This window comes from Branchiostoma floridae, chromosome 4, assembly GCF_000003815.2.
Source record: "Branchiostoma floridae strain S238N-H82 chromosome 4, Bfl_VNyyK, whole genome shotgun sequence".
NCBI lineage: Eukaryota > Metazoa > Chordata > Leptocardii > Amphioxiformes > Branchiostomatidae > Branchiostoma > Branchiostoma floridae.
The window spans coordinates 8,677,274-8,679,444 of NC_049982.1; the positions used below are offsets into that span (position 1 = coordinate 8,677,274).

Consider the following 2,171-nt stretch of genomic DNA (forward strand, 5'->3'; position numbering starts at 1 on the left):
AATAAGGTGTTTTGTCTTTTGCGTCATAACCATTGGAAAATGTTAGTCACAAGTCATGTAAGAATTCTTATGGAGGACAGTGGAAGAAAGTTGCCCTAAAGAATCCATATGACTCGGGTATTCCAAAAAAAGGAGTTCAGGCCTGCAAAGTCGCTGTACCGTAGTTGTAGGTAGAGTTGTCTGCATCGTGGCTGGTACTGTAGTTCGCTTTGAAGTCAATAGTGTGGATTGGTCAGTTGTCTTGTGTGTTGTTAAAACAGCGGTGGGACTTGTTGTTCTATTAGTTGTACTTAATGTAGTTTGTCTCTGTATTTGATAAAGAAGAAAAAGAATGTGTCTTTTGCGTTTCAATGATCGTGGGGAATTTCTCTAGTAAAAATGTCATCTTATAAAAGATTTGAGGAGGACAAATCATTATTGTCCAAAACAGTCAAAATAGCTAAATTATACTTGACTGTACATTTTTGACTACTAATTAATGGGTAGTATTTTTTTACCGTGGTTGTTGTTGCTTGAGTTGTCGGCTGCGTTGTTGCTGCAGTTGTTGACTGGGTTGCCAGTGCTGTGGATTGGTCGGTTGTCCTAAACGTTGTCCGACTAGTTGTGGGCATTGTTGTTTGCTGCGTTGTACGTTGTGTAGTTTGTCTCTATTGAATATGGAAAAAATTAGATGTGTTATCTTTTGCGGAATGATGGTGGACAAAGAGAAACTAAATCATGAGTCGTGTTAAAATGATTCAGAAGACTAGAATAAGGAGATGGGTAAGAAAACGTTCAAGAGCTATATTTCAGTGAATTATACGAAGTTCAGCTCTGATTTGTTGCTGTAGTATAGTTGTGGGTATAGTTCTCCGTAGCGTGGTTGATACTGTAGTTGGCTTTGTGGTCAAACGTGAGGATTTGTCAGTTGTCTTGTGCGTAGTCAAAACGTTGTTTTGCATTTTTGTTTTAAGAGTTGTAATTTGTTCAGTGTGTCTATGCATTGAAAATAGGAAATAAGTTATTTAAAAAAAATGAGTGTTGTGAAAACAGTGGTGGACATTGTTACAGTTTGCGTTGTTTAAAATGCAATTTGTCTCTGAATATAATATAATGAAGAAAACAATTAATTTCTTTTGTGTTGCAAGGGTTGTAGACACATGAATTTTATGAAGTAAAAGCGTCACGTTAAAGGGTTTGTAGGATGAGAAAATATTGCAGTCATAAGTAAGACAAGATAGTTCTTGTGCAGTTAGGCATTCGTTAATGATAGATTGAATCGGTTGTGTTGTTTTACCGTTGCTGTTACGTTTGTTGCCGGTAGCGTTGTTGATACATTGGATGGTTGTGTTTTTGCCGTCGGTGTAGCCTCAGATGTTTCCATAACATCAGAGGTTGGTATAGGACCGTCCGAGGGTTCAATGCTCTGTTTTGCAGTTGATACCTAGGCAGAAAAGGGCACATGGCCAGTGGTATTGCCGAAATAGCAGTTTGTTCTGGAATTTACTCTAGTACAAATTTACCCTAAAAGCTTTGAGGATCCTTGAATAATGTTGTCCAAAAGACAGTCATAATAGCTAGCCCAATCATTTTGGTACATTTCGAATGAAACTTTTAATCGCTAAGTGTTGTTTACCGTCGTTGTGTCTTGAGTTGTCCGCTGCGTTGTTTGTGCCGTTGTAGACTTGGTTGTCAGTGCTGTGGATTCGTCGGTTGTCCTTAACGTTGTAAAACTACTTGTGGGTACCGTTGTATGCCGAGTTGTACTTTGTGTAGTTTGCCTCTGTGTTGAATGTGGAAAAAATAAGATGTTTAACGTTTTGCTTAATGATGTAGGAAAGAAAGATAATAAATCAAGCGTCATTATGATATGATTTAGAAGCTGTCAACAAAATTGTTTAAAGAAAGCGTGTAAAGGCCGATTAGTCAAATATATGAGTCTGTTAGTGAAAAATGATTTAGCTCTGATTCGTTTCTGTACCGTAGTTTTGGGTAATATTGTTCTTAGTGTGATCGATACTGTAGTTGATTTTGTGGTCTATAGTGTGGATTCCTCAGTTGGCTTAATGGTATACGTAGTCAAAAGAGTGGTTGGCTTTGTGGTTTTATGAGTTGGTTTTAAAGTTGTTTGTCTCTGCATTGAATAAAACGGTAATAAGGTGTTTCAATTTTCGCTGTCATGATGACAAATG

At 37.4% G+C, this 2,171-nt stretch overlaps 1 protein-coding gene across 1 annotated transcript in view; it reads right to left on the bottom strand.

Annotated features, from left to right (window-relative positions):
- The window catches only part of LOC118414132 (mucin-5AC-like), a 12,094-nt gene that overhangs the window by 4,419 nt on the left and 5,504 nt on the right, over window positions 1-2,171 (bottom strand). The window contains exons 4-6 of the mRNA XM_035817953.1: window positions 1,616-1,762; window positions 1,277-1,423; window positions 498-647 (exon numbers count right to left, since the gene is read on the bottom strand). Of these exons, the coding sequence (XP_035673846.1) occupies window positions 498-647; window positions 1,277-1,423; window positions 1,616-1,762 (444 nt within the window). The remainder of the gene's footprint in view (window positions 1-497; window positions 648-1,276; window positions 1,424-1,615; window positions 1,763-2,171) is intronic.